At 39.2% G+C, this 17817-nt stretch overlaps 1 protein-coding gene and 1 long non-coding RNA gene across 3 annotated transcripts; one reads left to right on the top strand and one right to left on the bottom strand.

Annotated features, from left to right (window-relative positions):
• Positions 1 to 6095: 6095 nt before the first annotated feature.
• LOC146556410 (gamma-crystallin M3-like) lies at positions 6096 to 6972 on the top strand. The gene is made up of 3 exons (XM_085248642.1): positions 6096 to 6225; positions 6318 to 6560; positions 6651 to 6972. The coding sequence occupies exons 1-3, from the start codon at positions 6193 to 6195 to the stop codon at positions 6927 to 6929; spliced, it is 555 nt and encodes a 184-aa protein (XP_085104768.1). The 5' UTR covers positions 6096 to 6192; the 3' UTR covers positions 6930 to 6972.
• A 3697-nt stretch (positions 6973 to 10669) lies between these two features.
• Positions 10670 to 17614, bottom strand: LOC146556411 (uncharacterized). 2 transcript variants are annotated; one of them, XR_014888888.1, is made up of 3 exons: positions 17497 to 17614; positions 10876 to 17350; positions 10670 to 10729 (listed from the first exon to the last, which is right to left on the bottom strand). It is a non-coding gene; the product is annotated as an uncharacterized LOC146556411 (long non-coding RNA). The 2 variants fall into 2 exon arrangements; XR_014888887.1 differs by having other exon boundaries at positions 10670 to 17350.
• Positions 17615 to 17817: the final 203 nt, after the last annotated feature.

Consider the following 17817-nt stretch of genomic DNA (forward strand, 5'->3'; position numbering starts at 1 on the left):
TTACTGTAATCTGATTACGTTTTTCAAGTAACGAGTAAAGTAAGGGATTACTATTGCAAAAAAAGGTAATTAGATTACTGTTACTTTCACGCTGCATTACTGCGATTTTTTTTGCGACAGTGTCTCATGACAATGATGTAAGCGAGTGCAATGTTCGTGGCAACAGCTGTGTGCAGATCAAGAATGGATAATATAACGAGTGCGGGCAGTACTGACCTTACTTTGAGTTTGATTCCGTAAAAAGTGACAAAAACATTAACGTCCGCTGCTCACTGCATTGGAAGAAAACTTCTTTTTACAGCGAAAAAGCACCTAAACTTCCAAGCAAGCACCGATACGCTGCCACGGGAATGTGAAACTGCCAGATCCTTCCACTGACCGCTACGACACACCTTCACCAAGGCAAACCTCCACCTGCCCCACTCCTGCTGTACAGGTGAAAACAGAGCAACAGGACCGCTGAGTCTTTGATTTGATTTATTTTCTGCTGTGTTTCACTTGCATCTATTTGAGAGAGTGAGTGTAAACACAAAAAACTATTTTATTTTATACACTGGTATATGCAGAAAATAGGTTTAAATGTTCAACAGATTTCTTCCAGTCAGAGAGTGTTGCATATAATTTAATGTTTGCTTCATGCATAAAGTTAAAAGATTAAAACTAATCAAACTAGTTTCAAAAAGAGACTTTTTCATTTGATTACATTTATATGATTGGATATATATGATTTATATATATTTATTTATATTTATATTTATATATATGATTTATTATGCAGAAAAAATAGAATTGGGCTGAAAGATCCATCGCTTTATTCAGGTTGTAAATCATGTTTTTAAAAAGTAACTAAGTAACTAATTACTTTTGAAAATAAGTAATCAGTAAAGTAACAGGATTACTTTGGGGGGGAAGTAATCAGTAATTAGTTACTGATTACTTTTTTCAAGTAACTTGACCAAGACTGTTTTATTTATTTATTTTAAATGTGTAGGCTTGTATTTCTGAGCTCACAAACAACTGTTGTTTTCAGAGATACGTGGTCTTCACAGGAGGGTCACTACAAACGTACGGCTTATAGAACAAGCAGACAATTTTTGTCTGCTTGCCTTTTAGTCACCACACACCACTGCATTGCATACTATATGCAAAAAGTGAAGTTGACTTTACAGTACACAAATACATTTATTTTGTGGTCTTCCTTGTGGTTCCTACACCCTGTTGTTGTCTTTTATGTCATGGTCTGGGGTATGTGGCTGGAGTTTTCCATCAGGCTCGTGAGCCTACCTGGGATCCGCCCCTGGGCAGGGCCACCTCCTCCTCCAGTTCCTCACACCTGCAGCTGATTGCAGGCAATCAAGCCAGATTAATTTAAGCCTCAAGCTGACGTCCATTCACCGCCTGTTTGTCATCAATCCATGTTTGTAGCTGGCTCTCATGTTTCAAGCTCTCTTTGTGATTTACCTTGTTAACTATACTTTCTTGTGGCACAGTTCCTGGATTCACCTTGTCTCAAACCTCTGGCTCAAGTTCTGCTCTCAGACTCAGGATACCAAGCCACCATTTTGGAAATCACTCTGTGCTTCACCTGCCTGCCCTCCTGCCACCACACTCTATCAGGAACCTCCGGATCTCAGGTCAGCCTTTTCACAATACTCAGCTCACCCCGGATTCACGTCACCCTCCTCATCACTCTTTTTCTCCTCCTGTAAGTAAGAATAGTTACATAATATACTTACCAATTTCAGAGCTCCACTCAGCTACTTCCCTAACTCTGTCCTCTCTCTCCCTCAGTGTGAATGCTTACTGCCCTATTCCAGTCTACATCTCAGGCCCATTTCCCCTCACTAGATGCACGTCCCCGTAGCCACATTACCCAGGCCACGCCACATCAAATTCTGCGTTTCACTATTTTTTGTCCTTGCCAAGCTTTCAAGTCCAAGGTTAACCAATAAATATATTGTAAAACCACCTGCTGTCTCTGTTCTGGGTTTCTGCACCTAAGTCCAGTTTTGGTACTGACCACTTGGCCCTGTGACATTTTACCTGTTACGTTCTAGATCATAAAAATGTAACAGACTAGACAGACTCCTTAAAAGCCATCCTTCCAAAATTTCATCTACACATCAAATTTGCAATCAGAGGAAAAACACTGGATAAGACACTCAAATAGAAAACTGCCTCATTTAGGTTTCTATGAAGCATTTTGAGAAAATGCTAAATAACAACCAGTCTGTTTACCATTGTTTTTAAGGCAGTGAATGGCCCAAAAATACAAAGTTCATCAACCTAAAAACGAAATGTTTCCAGTGTAAAAATACCACAATAATAAATATTAAAGGGGGAAACATAAGCTATATGTACAGACAACAAGAGCAACTCAGAGAGCGGAAACACCTGGGTGATAAGAAACAGTTAAAACTAATCAAAGACAATGAGATGAGGTAAGTAAAACTAAAAGCATAAGAGATAAGGACTCAACAAATTAAAACAGGAAGTAGCTAAGGGAACACTGATACACTTGGAACACAGATGAACACTCGATGACAGCTAATCAGATCAATAAATTAAAGGCTCAAGATAATATGCAAGAACATAAAAATCAAGTGAAACAATAAACAATTTAGGATTTAAATAACACACCTAATGATGAAGGAAGTCCAAAAAGCAGTTTTAAAAACTGTCCCATGTCACTTACCACTGTCATTATGAAGTCCCACCTCATCCATAGGAGTATATCTATAGAGTAGAGAGGTTTACAGAAGATGGACCCATGCATCTCATCTTGAGCAGCAGGTGATCTATGAGAGAATCACTGATTATGTGAAAAACAACCTATATAAGAAGCTGCTGTAGTCTTTTAAATGCTGCTTCCTCCAGAGTGCGTTATCATCGCTACATGGTTTGGTGGCAGAAGAGAAAGCCCTTCAGAGGATTATGAATTCGAATAAGTTGACATTAGTTGACATTAGTGCAAAACAGTAAATATTCATCTCATTCTGTCTTGAAATCATCACAAATTCGGTTTCAAGATCAAGAATCCTGGTAATCCTCTGGTTCTTGGCTATTATATGTTAAAACTGCTCTGATATCAACTGGTCAAAATGAAAGGTCACTGATGGAGTACTTGCTGTCAGTTAATGTCTTTACAACCTACTTTTCCTCCAGGAGATGGTGCCGTTCAGTTCTGTGTGCTCCTTTGTCACCTTTGCAACTTCGGTAGGGTCCAGGTATCTCATCATGCTACCAGTAGTGACACTGACTCTAGCCTTATACAAGACTGGGGGGGGGGAAATCCAATTAACCTGATTAACAATTCACTAAGCTCTGCCCCAGACTCATTTGTGACTGTAGCAGGATTGCAGGCCCATTCAGAAGACTCACCTCAGTGAAAGCTCTTCTCACTTGGGACACAGCTGCTGAACATGCATTCACCACCCCTAAGGGAGATTCACTTCTGTCCCTGTCCTTGTCTAGCCAGAGTCATGGTCCTGGGTTTTATATGTAGAAGTTGTCCTTTGTGGACCTTTGAATTTCTGCTTATAATTCTAATGTTCTATTTGCTTCTTAGATTATTGTTTAGACTTATTATTACGCCCCTAGCCTCATTATCTTGTGCATATATTCTCTTAGTCCCCCCTTTTCCTTTGTCATGTCATCCCTCTTGGTTGTGTGCTCCCATGTTCCATGATTCCTCCTAGATTACTAGTTATTGAATTCCTGGATTCAGCTCTACCATTGTTTTATATTTTTATGTCTTTTAAAGACTTAAACTTCAAAGTTGTTTTTGAGTTTGCAATTTGTCTCCCGAGTCCTGCATTTGGGTCGTCATCCTGCTTGCCAAGCATCGGCTTCATGACAGCCCCTGTGCCTGCTTGTCTCCCTGTCTCTCCCCTGCAGAATGCAAGTATGATATTATAAATCACTGGCTGTCAAGTTGCCCTTGTAAGTGAGGAGAACCTGGCTGGAGGAGTGCCAAACACAACAAGAATTTTGCAATGGTCCATATTTTCTGTAAAGTTGAATTTCAAGACATTGCACAGACTCTAGAAATGCCTTGTCCCAACACTTATTCTATAACCCAAGCACATGAAAGCACATGTTTTCTCCCAGCTTCCTGAATAGTTGGTATATTCACCAAGGAAATTGAGGCAGTGATCCATTGTTGGATGGACCTGACCTTTGAGGTGGACCCACTAACTGTCTTTTTGTACCAAGTACAGTGGGCACACACCAGCATATTCATCTCTCAACTAGGTATCCAAATAATCTTTCACTAGAGAATTTTCTTGTGGCCCTCTCTTCTGCATGTGTCTCTGCCAGTGTTATTTGTGTCCCAAATGCAGCCTCTTACTTGCCTCCTGTTGGTCTGTTTATACTGTTATCCACCCCTAATATCCTTGGTCACACTTTGCTCTAGATTTTCCCTCTGGTCTAACACACTTCAATGGGAACACATTCATTCTCACCATTATGGAGTATTTTTCTAAGGCAGACCACTTTGTGCATCTTCCCGAATTTCCCACATACCAGCAAACAATAGAAATTATGGCTCATTGTGTTTTCAGATTACACAACATACCATTGGATGTAATTTCTGATCAAGCCCCTAATTCACCTCCCAGGTATAGAGAGACTTCAACACCACACTGGGAGCTAAAGTGAGTTCATCATCGGGCTTTCACTCTCAATACTCTAAAATATACACATAACACTATGACCTCCTATGCTACTGGTTTGTACCTATTTTGGGTTTTTGCAGCCCTGGAGGATGAGATCATTGTCTCCTCTAGAACACCACCTGTGGTGTTGCAGTTCTACCAAGACAGCTAGCCTCTGGCTGGAAATGTATGCCAGACTCAAGCCCAGACTTCAAACGAGGTCAGAAAGGATGGTACATTGTCCTCTTTTTCTTCATATTAGAGCATTTTTATGACCCAGAAGGAACAGCAACTAGAAAATGAACTTGGAGACCTTTCAGATAATATGTTGATATGATCCTGTCAAGTTTATCCAAAAAGCTTTTTTTTTTTCAGTTCTCTATTGAATTTTAAGTAAAGAAATCTCCAGTGTAGCAGAAAATAATCTAAATTAATATTATAAATTCATGCAGTTTTGCTATTATAATGACCTTGTATGATAACATGATATGAAAATAAAGTTCAAATTCGCCCATAAAAAATTATTCTAACAAAAAAAAAACATAAGACATGACAGTTTTATAGCATTTAATAGAGATAAAATGTGTTTTCTGATTTAAACAAACGTGGCAGTTTCTTGTACATAAGCTGTTATAAGTGAGGGATAAAACAGCTTCAGTTTTTACAGAATGAAGGCAAAATTGTACACGGCTTCTTTAGTTATGGTAAGGGTATAACAAACATTAAGCCATAGGTAAAAAAATCTCTCCTTTATTTTGGAGAAAGCCAAAACTGACTTTTTGGGGGTAAAGTTTGTGGTGTTTTCTTTGTGCCCTTGGCTAAGACTGGGAGAATAATTTAATAAAAAGAAACATCACACATTGTACAGTTAGAGTTAGTGTTAAGGTGGGGTCATCACCTACCCAAAGGTCAAACGATCAAAAACATCAAACAAACACTCTGTAATTAACACTAATCTCACAGTTACATGATATCATACTTGCATTTGTCTAACACAGTCAATATTTTGTTGATGTATTCTTCCTCCTCTTTATCCGTTTGAGGATTTATAACCAAAATACAATATAAACAATTTCTGATGGAGTACGATGTAGTTGTATGTAAATGTATCAGCAACTAATTTAAAATGTCTTGTTGCTACAGTCAATTTATTTTTCATATTCTACAGTGGAAACAAGCATGTTCACCGTGAAAAACAATTCAAACACCCAGTTTTGACAGTTTATGTGTGACACGGGTCATAAACACAATTCTTAACAATTACATGGGCCAACCTATTCACATTTCACAAGCACGGTTGAAAATGCATTCTGTAAAAAGAGAAAAGGCCTTTCTAAAGACTGCTGGTGCCCAGTGTCTATAAAAAAAATGGACCTAACCTTTGCTTTCTGTGGGCCTCACTAGCAAGTTGCTGAGTAATGGGTTCTCTGGTGTAGGGGAGGGGTTTCTTTACGTTTGGTCAGGTATAAAAGAAAAGGGTTAAACCAGGTAGAGAACAGGACAGAACAGGAGTAACTACTCACTTGCAGGCAACATGAGCAACACTGGCATGAACATGAGGGGCAAGGTACAGATTTCTTTCTTTTTTAATCAACAGTGATTACTGCTTCCAAATAACTGCTGCTTTTTAAAGAAGGATTTTATTTTGCTGTTTTTCAGATCATCTTCTACGAGGACAGGAACTTCCAGGGTCGCTCCTATGAGTGCATGAGCGACTGCTCTGACATGACCTCCTACCTGAGCAGGTGTCACTCCTGCAGGGTGGAGAGCGGCTGCTTCATGGTCTATGACCGCCCCAACTACATGGGAAACCAGTATTTCATGAGGAGGGGCGAGTACGCTGACTACATGAGCATGATGGGCATGTCAGACTGCATCAGGTCTTGCCGTATGATCCACATGGTAGGAAAGCTGTGCTGTGGATATCATTTTCCTCCAGATAGGCTTGAATTATATATTCAAATTCTTTGTTGTGAACTGTTTCCCCTACAGTACAGAGGCCAGTTCAGGATGAGGATCTATGAGAGGGAGAACTTCGGTGGTCAGATGTACGAGCTGATGGACGACTGCGACAACATCATGGACCGCTACCGCATGTCCGACTGCATGTCCTGCAACGTGATGGATGGCCACTGGCTGATGTACGAGCAGCCCCACTACAGAGGCAGGATGATGTACATGAGGCCCGGAGAGTACAGGAGCTTCAGGGAGATGGGAATGAGCGGGATGAGGTTCATGAGCATGAGGCGCATCATGGACTCCTGTTACTAAATGTTCACTGTCCAATGCCACTAAATAAAATAATTTTACAGTACTTTGACCTTTGTCGAGATTATTAATTAACTCATCATGAAAAAAATGATACATTGTTGTGATACATATATATACTGAAAATATTTGAAGTTTTATAATTTTATCTGCAACAAACACAATAGCAAGCAAATATTGATTCTAAATTGTATTCAGCTGATGATACCTGATAATATAAAGTGTGATCTTGAATAGAATACCAATTAGCATTTTCAAAAACTGAAAGATAAAATCAAAATAAGGGAATTTTCAAACAATTGTCAAAGTAACATGTTTTCTGTTTATGTCATGTGTAAGTGTCATCTGACTGACACTAACTTGGTCATAAAAACATCTGATGATGCTAATCTAGGTTAAATTTTTTAGCTTAAAATTTGGTTTTATGCATCATTAATAGTTTAAGTTTCTTTTATTCTTATTTTCTTATTTTTAATCACTAAATGAATTCTGAAACTATCTGTCCAGTATTTAGCTACAAGCTACAAGTGCTTAAAAATTGCTTGAGGATACGGTTGAAGTGACTCAGACCTACACCCTATAATGAAGTTGTAAATACTGTGACATGTTGTATATTTATTAATAAAAAATTTGTTGCCATCATATACATGTATTGGGGTTTGTTTGTTTTTTCGTTTTAAAGGTGATGTGTCTAATATAAACAATCCCAGAAATTATTCAGTTTTTAACAATGACTCTGTTTGCATCAGGAACAATACAGACAGTGAGTCATTATTTACTGTGTTTGGATAATTGGTCATTGTGTTTTTACTCCTGAAGTTAAAAACAAGACACTTTAAAAAAATCAGACATTTATTTAGATTGTTGTACTGTGAAAGTTAATTCTAACATGTTGCATATTAAGAAAATACTGATTGTGCCATCTGTTTCCACTTGTATTATTATTTTTATTTATTATTTGGTGCAAGAAAAGACAATGGTTGCCATAAGCTCAATTCATAAATAAAGAGCCAAAAGGTTCTAAAAGGCTAAATCTAAATACAGAGTATTTAGATTTAGCCTTTTTACAGAGTAAAATACAATTATCAATTTGAGAAATATTTATATTATTTAAGAAGGCAATCAAATCAGATACTACAAGAATCGAACACTGCAAAATTATGCAAACATAATGTTAAAAACAGACACATAAACCATGCTAAAACTGAATATATCTATAATCCTCCAAATAAATGATCATGATGATGACAATTAATAGTGCAAATTCTACAAAATGTTTTTCAGTTTCTGAGTTGCTGATTTTAACTTATGTCCAGAAAAAAATGTGCAATAAACATCTACATTCCATTAGCATGCACTGTGAGTTCTTTCTACTTTACAAAACCTTAATCAATTATTTTTATGTTACTCTGATTGAAGGTCTCTGGTTTAATGCATCTAAATGGGCACGACAACCTTAGAGCTGAGAATAGAGGCTTTGTGTTACTCGTCAAAAGGTTTTGATTGATTGATTGATTGAATCTTTATTTTGAACATGTTGAAAAAGTATAAAAAAATAGAATTAAAAGAGACAAATGAACAAAGCAAACAAAAGGAAAACGAGCAACCACAACTCCAAATAACGTCCATGTTCAAAAAGGAGCAGGAAGAAGCATAAGCTTATTTAATCCCACCCCTTTTCCACTATCTAGTATCAATAGACTACAGAAATACCTCCTTGTAATTACATTATATGTTATGTGTAATTTTTTTTTTTTTTTTTTTTTAATATATACACATATATGTTTCTATCTATCCATACCTACGTATATACACACATACGCACATTTTCAATAACCCTATTAACACCTGAAGGATACACAACCTACAATTTTATATATATATATATATATATATATATATATATATATATATATATATACATATATACATATACATATATATATACACACATACATACACACACATACACATATATATATATATACATATATATACATATACATATATACATATACACATATATATATATACACATGCATACATACATACATATACATACATATACACATACATATATACCCATACCAACAAACCCGTGCATGCGCACACACATGAAAATATTAGACAAGAACACCCTATCAAATCTCTACCTTTTCCCTGTACCCTGTAAAAACCATATCCTTAAACCGCTTTTTAAACTGCGCCATGCTTGGACATTGCTTCATATCTTTACTTAGTCTGTTCCACAGCTTCACTCCACACACAGAGATGCAAAAACTTTTTAATGTTGTACGGATACGAGGATGTTTTAAATTTAATTCCCCCCTCAAATTGTATCCCCGTTCCCTTTTAGAAAACATTTTTAGAATATTGTCAGGAAGCAGGTTATTTATTGCTTTATATATAATTTGTGCTGTGAGAAAATGAACCAGATCTGTGAATTTTAGAATTTTTGATTTTAAGAATAGTGGATTTGTATGATCTCTGTAACCAGTTTTATGGATTATCCTTATGGCCCTTTTTTGTAATATAAAGATTGATGATAGCGAACATTTGTAAGTATTGCCCCAAACCTCTGCACAGTAATTCAAATACGGTGCAATCAGGGAACAATAGAGAATGTGGAGTGATTTGTGGTCCAGAATGTGTTTTACTTTACTCAAGATTGAGACACTTCTTGAAATTTTGTTATGTATATGATTTATATGAGACTTCCAGTTTAATTTATCATCTATAATCACACCAAGAAACTTATGTTCAAGTACTCTTTCAATTTCCACACCATCTACATGAATCTGCACTTGTGCATTTCTAAGGGAATTCCCAAATAAGATAATTTTAGTTTTACTTAGATTTAGTGATAGTTTGTTCCTGTTAAACCATTTTTTAATTTTGCACATTTCTGAAGTAATTGTATCCAGCAGCTCCTTTAGATTCCCCCCAGAACAAAAAATATTTGTGTCATCTGCAAATAATACTAATTTTAATATATCAGATGCCTTACAAATATCATTTATATCAATAATAAATAATTTTGGACCCAGTACAGAGCCTTGTGGAACACCACAAGCAATGTCCAAGCATGATGAGGAATGGACACCCAGCTTCACAAATTGTTTCCGGTCACTTAAATAATTTTTCACCCATTGCAGTACAACCCCCCTAATCCCATACCGTTCCAGTTTATTAATTAATATGTCATGATTGATTGTGTCGAATGCTTTCTTGAGATCCAGAAATACTCCAGCTGCATACTGTTTCTGATCTATAGCATTCGTAATCTCCTCAATTGATTCGATTAATGCCAGAGATGTTGATCTTTTTGATCTGAATCCATATTGACTGTCAGAGAGTAATTTATATTTATCTAAGAATTTGTCTAATCGTTTATTAAACAGGTTTTCTAGGATTTTGGAGAATTGTGGTAGTAAAGAAACAGGCCTGTAATTTGTGAAGTGGCGTCTATCCCCAGTTTTATACAGCGGCACAACTTTAGCTATTTTCATTTTGTTTGGCACTTTTCCCGTCTGAAATGATAAGTTGCAAATATATGTTAGAGGTCCTACAATTCCTTCAATCACCTTCTTGACGATTTTCATGTCAATATCATTACAATCAGTGGATGTTTTATATTTACACATGTGTACAATGTCAATTATTTCTTTTTCCTCCACTGATGTGAGGAACATTGAGTTAGGGTTCCTGTAGCATCCAGTCGAACTGAGAAGGCCAGAACTGATGGTTGTTGAATGACCTTTATTATTCCTTGCCGTGTATCAGACAACGAACCAACGTAAGAGCTAGACAAACAAATGAAACAATTACCATATTATTCATGTACAGCAGCTTAACCGCTCATTACGCTGGTCTAACCGTTATCTATTAAACTATATAATACATATTATGCATTTCAACTTGCTCAAATTAAATCTTATACATTACAAACCTTGTTCCCCTGTCGACTGTAGCTAGAACCATTTGTCTTCGTACAATTTAACTATATCCCTCTCTCCCTTTTCTCCGTTAGCATTAATTTTTCACCTTCTTCCGTCTTTCTGCACATCAAGCCGTTTACCGTTAAAACATTCACTTCCGGTCCCACAGGAAGTTACCAAAACAAAAGCACAAACGTTACATTACGTGAATGTGGGCCAGCTTTACACATCCGCCGCTACACTCCCACCAAATTATTTGCTGTTACAAACAAATAAAACACAAATAATTTCTAAACAGGTAACTTAACAATGATAATACCTTTGTATATGCAACAACAAATTCTCATCGCATTTTAACTGCTTAGTGCATCTTGTTTTTCACAACTTTCCAGCAGTAGAACCAACTTATGAACTGGGCGTTCCACTGTAGACATCTTATGCAAACGTTCACCCTTTTTACTAAGGTTTCTGTCTGCAAAGGTTACTTTGACCTTTCTCACAAGTCCATCTTCGTCTGTTATGGTGTCCACAACCCTACCAAGTCTCCATTGGGATCGTGGCAGTATTTCTTCCTTGTCCATCACTATGTCACCTACTTGCATATTCCTTTTAACAACATGCCATCTCTGCCGGACCCTGATGTTGTGCAGATATTCTCCCTTCCATCTGCTCCAAAATTGCTCCGTTAGGTATTGCACCTGACGCCATTGCTTCCGGGCGTACAGATCCTCTTTAACAAACTGTCCTGGAGGAGGCAAGGCTGTTGTGGTCTTCATAGTTAGGAGATGATTTGGAGTTATTGGTTTCAAACTGTTTGGATCATTGAGATTGTCTGTCGTCAATGGGCGGCTGTTTACTATTGCAGCTGCTTCATAGAGAAAGGTTCTGAGCGATGAATCGGTGAGTCGTCTCTTTGCGAGAGCGAGTGTGGCGTTGAGGACGTTTCTCACAGTCCGAATTTGTCGTTCCCATACTCCACCTGCGTGGCTAGCATGGGGTGTGTTAAACACGAATTCACATTGTTTCTCAGATAGAAAGATTGTCAGTTTTTCAGTGTCTATTTCATTCAGTGCTGCACACAGTTCATTTTTGGCACCTACAAAGTTAGTACCTCGATCACATTTTATTTGTCTGACAGAGCCTCTCAGAGCTATAAAGCACCTTAATCCATTAATGAAAGCGTCCGTAGTCAGGTCTTCTAACATTTCTACGTGTACTGCTCGTAAATAGAAACAAGTGAAAAGGAGAGCGTACCTTTTGTTTTCTTTTCTTGCTTGTTTGGTTAGGAACGGGCCGAAAACATCCATACCACAGTATGTGAAAGGCGGAGAATGCTCGACTCTTTCTGTGGGGAGATCTTTCATTTTTTGTCCTTCCACAGCTCTCCTTAGTCTCCGACATGTCACACACTGACGGATGTAGTCTGATACTGTTTGACTTAGCTTGGGAATCCAATAACCGCTGGACCGTATTGCGTTCATTGTGAAGCTCTTTCCTTGATGATTTATTCTTTCGTGACAGTGAGCGATTATGAGTTTTGTAGTATGATGGTCTCTTGGAATGACAGTTGGATGTTTGAATGTGTTAGGAAGCGATGAGTGTTGTAGCCTTCCTCCCACCTTGAGCACATTGTCTTCGTCCAAGAAAGGATCCAACTTGTAAATTTTGTTGCTCTCATGTAGTGCCTTTCCTTTGCTTAATGTCTTTATCTCATCTGAAAATGTTAGTCCTTGTAGGTTTTTGATAATCACCATTTCAGCGTTTTGTCTTTCAGTTACAGTGCTGAGTGACTTTGATTTGTCTCTGAGTAGGAACCGCTTGAGACGTGCTATGGCACTGACAGCATGTGACCAGGATGAGAACCTTGTGAGACGGTCACAGAGACTCCTGTGTTCTGTAGTTTGGCTGTTGAGTGTTTGCACTTTTCTCACCTCTGGATCTCCCACCAAAAGTTCAATAGACTCTTTAGTTGGAAGATTTAACTTCCTTTCCCATAAGAACTGAGGGCCTGTGAGCCAGTTTGATGATAGCAGCTCTGCTACTGATGTGCCCCTTGAAGCTATGTCAGCAGGGTTTTCACCCGTTGGTACATAGAACCATTGCTGTGGTGCGGTATTGTTACGTATTTTTTGCACTCTATTGGCAATGAATGTGTGGAAGCGTCTTGCTTCATTGCTAATGTACCCCAGCGTGACCTTTGAATCTGTCCAAAAGAACTCTTCCACATTGTCATAGGGTAACTCTTCCTTTAGCATGCTGCTTACTGTGATTGATACTGCAGCTGCAGTCAACTCCAGCCTCGGAATTGTGGTAACCTTTGTTGGAGAGACTCGAGCTTTGCCCATTACAAAACTACAGTGTACCTCTTTGTTTTTGTTTATCAGTCTTAGGTAAGTGCATTGTCCATATCCTGTCGTACTTGCATCAGAAAAGTGGTGCAATTCTCTTTTTACCACATCTCCAAACGATGCAGGAACATAACATCTGTTTATCTGCAACCTTTTCAGGTTGTGTAGATCTTCTTTCCAGCACTGCCATTGCGGGTTGAGATGTTCAGGAAGTGGATCGTCCCAGTCTGTACCTTGGCGGCACATTTCCTGCAGGATTCTTTTGCCGTTAAGAACGTACGGAGCAATGAAACCCAACGGGTCGAATATTGCTGCGACTGTGGACAAGATGCTGCGTCTGGTTGGGGGTTGATCCTTTACAGCTTTGTTGAATGTAAAACAATCCTTTTCTATGTTCCAATACATCCCGAGTGCTCTTTCTGTTTGTGATTCGCTGAATGTCAAGTCCCTTGTTTTTGTGTCTGTTGTATGTTCTGAAGCAGGAATGTCTTTGAGTGCAACACTGTTGTTAGACACAAACTTATGTAACCTTAGCCCACCTTTCGCACATAGCTCACGTGCTTCTCTTGTGAGTTGTGCAGCGTCTTTCACGGTCTCAACGCTTGTTACCCCATCATCGACATAGAAGTCTCTGGTTATAAACTGTGCCGCTACGGGGTACTTGGAGCTGTTCTCTTTGGCTAAACGTTTAAATCCGTAATTTGCACAACCAGGTGATGAAACAGCACCAAAGAGATGTACGGTCATTCGATAAGCTTGAGGTGGTTTGCTCATGTCTCCTCCTTTCCACCATAGAAAGCGTAGGTAGTCGCGATCGTTCGTGTCGACTTTGAATTGGTGGAACATTTTTTCAATGTCGCACATTAGCGCTACCTGATGTTGTCGGAAGCGGACGAGCACGCCGATCAAGTTGTTTATCATGTCGGGGCCATTTAGTAAATGGTCGTTGAGACAGGTACCCTTGTGTCTGGCTGAACAGTCGAACACCACACGTAACCGTTCTGGTTTCTTTGGGTGATAGATGCCGTGGTGTGGTATGTACCATGTCTCGCCTTCAGGTCCATTATCATCGGTCTCTTCGGCGTCGCCCCTTTGTATGATGTCATTCATATATGTGACATAGTCTCTTCTGTATTTTTCATCGCGCGTTAGTTTACGTTTGAGCTGATTGAGTCTGCTCTCGGCGAGTTGTCTGTTATCTGGCATTTGTGGCCTTTCCTTAAATGGCAATGGCATTTCGTAATGTCCCCTTTCTGTTTGTGTTATGCCTTGTTCAAGTTTCTCGAGAAACCTAAGGTCGTCTTGAGACACCCTCTTTTCGTTTATTTCGTCTTCTTTAAAGTCCCTTTCTAGTGCACGTATTGCATCTGCGGGAGTACATGGAGGCATTTCTTTAACAATTATTCTGTGACAGAGACTCCTTGTTGTCTCTGATGCATTGCATGGCGCTGAGTTGCCAACGATGCTCCATCCTAAATCAGTTTGGATGGCATATGGCTCATTGTCTTTACCTAAGAGTACTTGTCTGGGCGCCAGAGCTTGGGGACAAGTATAACCAATCAGGAGACTCACCTCACAACTGAGGAGCGGTGGGATCTCATCTACAATGGACGACAAATGGCTCCACAGTTTTGCCGTGTCACATGTTGGTATGTGTTCTCTATTTGCAGGTATGTAGTCCTTTGTGTAAGCAGTTGGGAGCCTTAGCACTGTTGCTGAATTGTAACCTCTCACTAGAAGATCACACACCTTTCCGCTGCTTACTACTGCATTTTTACCCATCATCGTGGTTAGTCTGAGTTTCACAGGGCACACATTTGCTTGCAGTTTCTGTGTTACATCCTGATCTATAAAAACAGTGTCGCGCTGCGTGTCTAGTAGCGCATAGACTAGTTTTTCCCTTTGTGGATTAGCAGCCGTTGAGACCCATACTGGGACTATCATGGAGGTGCTGACTGTGTGTTCTGCTCTAGCGACATTTAACGCCATGGCTGTTGCACTTTCAGGTGAGTTCCCTTGTGTTGCGATGTCTATACTCACTTGAGCTTGCTTTTCTCTTTGCAGACTGATGCTGTAGTTCTCATCGTGAAGACAGGTCGGGTGTCTCTTAGAGCAGGTTTCACAAGTGAGACGCCGTTTGCAGTCCTTGGCACTATGACCTTGCTTTAAACAACCATAACAATGTTTATTATCCTTTACATGTTTCTTTTTCATTTCCAGGGTCATTTGCAGAAACTTTGGGCACTTTATAAGTGGATGCGACTCTTGGCACAGTGTGCATGAAGAACTGTTGTATATTTTAGTCTTTGCATCTCGTTCAGTTGTGTTAATGTTGAATACACTTGCCTTGTTTCTTTTGACTTCTCTTGTGTTTCTTTTGTCATCATTTATTTCCGTGGAGCGAAGTGCATGTATGGAAGTGACTGGGTTGCATGCTACTTCTGCTTCAAGTGAGAGAAAGGAGGCAAATTCACTGAAGCTGGGGAATTCACCACCGTCCATGAGTGTCTTTGTTACATGCCTGTTCCATCTTGTGTTTATCCAGTCTGGCAATTTATGCAACAGTTTCTGATTTTCTTCACAGTCATTGAGTATTTGCAGTCCTTTCACGTGAGGCATAGCAAGTGTGCATGCATTCACAAAATCAGCAAAGTTCCTTAGCCCATCAGCATCTCTCGACTGTATTTTAGGCCAACTAGATAACTTCTCTCTAAATGCCCTTTGTAGCACGAAAGGCTGGCCATACCTTTGGTTTAACTTTGCCCAAGCATCGTTATACGCTTCTTCATCATTTCTGAAGAAAGTCCCTTCAAGGCACTTGCGAGCTGAGCCAGTTACATACCTTTTCAGATAGTACAGTTTATCTGCTGCTGACATGCCAGTTTGTTCAATAAGTGACATGAAAGTGGATTTCCATTCAATAAATTTTATTGGCTCACCACTAAACATCGTTGGTTCTGGCGTGGGGAGTCTATTTATTCTTATGCTGTCTTGTACCGCCTGTGCAAGCTGGCTGACACTAGGAGGGGTTGTTGGCGCCGGTATGGAGTATGATGGTACAGTGTGTTTGGGTGTGTGCTCTGGGTTCACCTTTTCCATCTTAACTGAATATGCATCATCAAGTTGCGACAACTCTCTGTTGTAGGCGTCCAACCTGGCGCGAGCGGCTTCCACCTCCCTTTCGGCTTTCAGGCGTTCCAACTCTGATGTTTGAACTGCCATTTGTTTCTTATGCTCCTCTTCTAGAGCCTTTATCTTTTCCTTCTGTCTTTGTTCCTCTTGTACAATCTTGTACTCTGCCTCCTTTGCTGCTAGTTCTGCTGCTGCCTCTGCTCGTTTTGAAGCAAGATGTGAGGCTGAAGACAGTTGGCTACGTTTCGATGCTGCAGTTGAACCATAGATGGATTGGGCATAATCATGTTCTAATAGTCTGCGTAGACGTTTTCTTTCATATTCTCCATCAAAATCTCCATCTACACCGCTTATTCTTTCCAGGATGACTTTCACGATGTCATGAGTAACTGCTTCACATGCATCGGTTTTTCTTCGTATGTCTGATGAAGGTGCAATGTGACTTCTCATTTCAGTGTACAACTTTAGCAGTTCATCTTTTCTTTGCTCTACATCATCTGCAAGATCTGCCATTTCTTTCTCTGAAATGTCCAACTTTAATCTTTCTCTTGTTTCTCGCACTCGTATTTTCCATTGTTCATAAAGAGTTAATAGTCTTTTTTCTTTTTTACTTATCTCTTCTTTCTGATAAGTTAGCATTTTTTCGGTTGGCACCTTGGCTCTTTCTGAACGCCTTGGAATCGCAGAGTTACTTTGAGCTTTATCTTGTGGCTCATTTAATATTTGTTCTTTGTTTGCAAACTGTTCATTAATGTCTTCTTCTGAATCCTCCATTTTAACTTTATTTTCCTTATGCCTTTCGCCGTTTTGTTCTCTGACCTGCTTCTGCCATCTGCTGGACGTTGTGGGAATTGCCGTTAAACCTTGAGCCCTCGTGGTGTAGCAAAATGGCGGCGGTCAAGCTCTTACTGTAGCATCCAGTCGAACTGAGAAGGCCAGAACTGATGGTTGTTGAATGACCTTTATTATTCCTTGCCGTGTATCAGACAACGAACCAACGTAAGAGCTAGACAAACAAATGAAACAATTACCATATTATTCATGTACAGCATCTTAACCGCTCATTACGCTGGTCTAACCGTTATCTATTAAACTATATAATACATATTATGCATTTCAACTTGCTCAAATTAAATCTTGTACATTACAAACCTTGTTCCCCTGTCGACTGTAGCTAGAACCATTTGTCTTCGTACAATTTAACTATATCCCTCTCTCCCTTTTCTCCGTTAGCATTAATTTTTCACCTTCTTCCGTCTGTCTGCACATCAAGCCGTTTACCGTTAAAACATTCACTTCCGGTCCCACAGGAAGTTACCAAAACAAAAGCACAAACGTTACATTACGTGAATGTGGGCCAGCTTTACACATCCGCCGCTACAGTTCCTATCAATCAGGTTTTCACTACATTCTACTGATGGCAGTGACTCAGGAATTTGTTCTGCCAGTTTTGGTCCAATATTTACAAAATAA

Source organism: Mchenga conophoros, linkage group LG16 (assembly GCF_057382185.1).
Source record: "Mchenga conophoros isolate Kocher_MC1m ecotype Shallow Benthic linkage group LG16, M_conophoros_male_GT1.1, whole genome shotgun sequence".
Classification (NCBI taxonomy): domain Eukaryota; kingdom Metazoa; phylum Chordata; class Actinopteri; order Cichliformes; family Cichlidae; genus Mchenga; species Mchenga conophoros.